The 1,743-nt window shown below is 34.9% G+C and overlaps 1 protein-coding gene across 1 annotated transcript in view; it reads left to right on the top strand.

Annotated features, from left to right (window-relative positions):
* Nucleotides 1-1,479, top strand: part of LOC118325485 (actin-1-like) — a 14,734-nt gene extending 13,255 nt beyond the window's left edge. The window contains 2 exon segments of the mRNA XM_035658196.1: nt 695-813; nt 1,388-1,479. Coding sequence (XP_035514089.1) covers nt 695-813; nt 1,388-1,479 — 211 coding nt within the window.
* The last annotated feature ends 264 nt before the right edge of the window (nt 1,480-1,743 follow it).

Here is a 1,743-nt window from a genome sequence, read left to right as displayed (position 1 = left end):
CTTTTATTTAAGTTACAACGTTGACAATTAAGTCATATTTTTTACTGGTTGTCTGCGGATTCTCTCTTTATTGTAGAGTATTTATGAATTCATGGCGTTTACTACAGAGGCTGAGGGAAAGTGTTCAGGAAAGGACATATAGGACCTACTTTATTTGACAATTTGATCACTTCCTCCACAGTTTAACTGCAATCCTGACCGGTGCAACCCAATATCTGTTAACGCGTCACGTTGGTGTGTCCGTCTGTAACGTTAACAAACTACGTTAAAATACTTTAATACCCCTAAAATAAAGTTATAAAAAAAAAAAATAAATACTTTAATACATTCACTTTTATGGCTAATATATAAATGTTTTTCATGAGTATTTTTTAATTTTAAAGTCCAATTACTGTTTTACATGATTTAGTGACCATATTGTGGTGTGTAATTTGATGTAGAGTGATTTATTGAGCATATTTGATTTACCTCGATCGTTTGTTAGTTTGCTTAAACAGCAATCGGTTAAATTATTTTAGTATTATTTTACTGTTTTTGGATCTGACTGCAATAGACCATATTCTTTTGTAACTTCTACATTTATTTCATTTATAGTTAACAGCTGTAGTCAGTCTGCTGTTATCATGTCCCAGTTTAACGTCTTCTTTTAATATTTGTATTTAAACATTAAAATGTTCCCGGTTTGTGTCTCCAGTGGAAATAAGCGGATCCAGCCTGCAGACAGCGGCCGACTGAGACTCACTATAAGCCCGCAGAGGGGCTCACTGATGTCTGACAGAGGGGGTATCGACTGGAGACTTACAGAAAAACGAGGTAACTACCTTCAAAATATTAGATTTTAATCAGGTCAAAGAAGTGACTTTGAAAATTAATTGTTTTTATCCCTCCAAGTTGTTTTTACAAAGATATAAAAAGGCTAATTTTGTCAGCTGGCTCCAGAAAATGTATGTGATTTATTTTGGTCTTATCCCCACTCTTTACACTGAAACCTTAACTGGAGACTCACACAAGGACAGCTGCATGTATGTTAACCCCTCGGCTTTATTGTTCCCCATTTCAACAGTTTCCTGCACAAGGTTCCTCCTACAATATTTAACCTAATACTACAGAGGAGACCTGTATGCTTTTGCTGTGGACTTTTAACATAAAATAAATCACTCAAATAATCATGGTCAGAGAAAACGAAATAAATTAACAAGATAACATTTTATTCCTTTATTTTGAAAAATGTAAACAACAGTGGCTCATTGTCTATAATTCTCACTATAAGAATTACAGTGCTCACATGTATTGATCCAGTCCTACTCTAACCTACATATTCCAAACACTGAGACAAGTGCAGCTCATTTATAATGAACTTAATTACAGTTTCTATCTCTGGTCATAGAGGTCCACCCATTTGTGGTGAGAGCAGCTGCCGGCCAGTGGACGATTCCTGGACGACTGCAGGCCAGACTTTACAGATACAAGATAAACTGACAAAGACAGATGGAGACAAGGACTATTTATACTAGGTGTAAGTGAAAACAGGTGAAAACAATCAGGGGCGGGGCAGACAATTACAAAGGCGACAGAACAATGATATATGAAAGATATCATAAAGACGACATTATGTACAATATGTTATTTATTTTAAATGAAAGATGTACAGTTTGTGCAGGAATGTTTACAAGATCACAGTATAAAGAATAAAGAATATTTGCCATGTGCAATAGTAGATTTATATGACTGTAACCTGTATTA

This window comes from Morone saxatilis, unplaced genomic scaffold (assembly GCF_004916995.1).
Source record: "Morone saxatilis isolate NCDOM2014 unplaced genomic scaffold, NCSU_SB_2.0 Contig16, whole genome shotgun sequence".
Taxonomy (NCBI): domain Eukaryota; kingdom Metazoa; phylum Chordata; class Actinopteri; family Moronidae; genus Morone; species Morone saxatilis.
The sequence above is the reverse complement of the archived record's forward strand: the minus strand, read 5'-3'. Positions and strand labels throughout refer to the sequence as shown.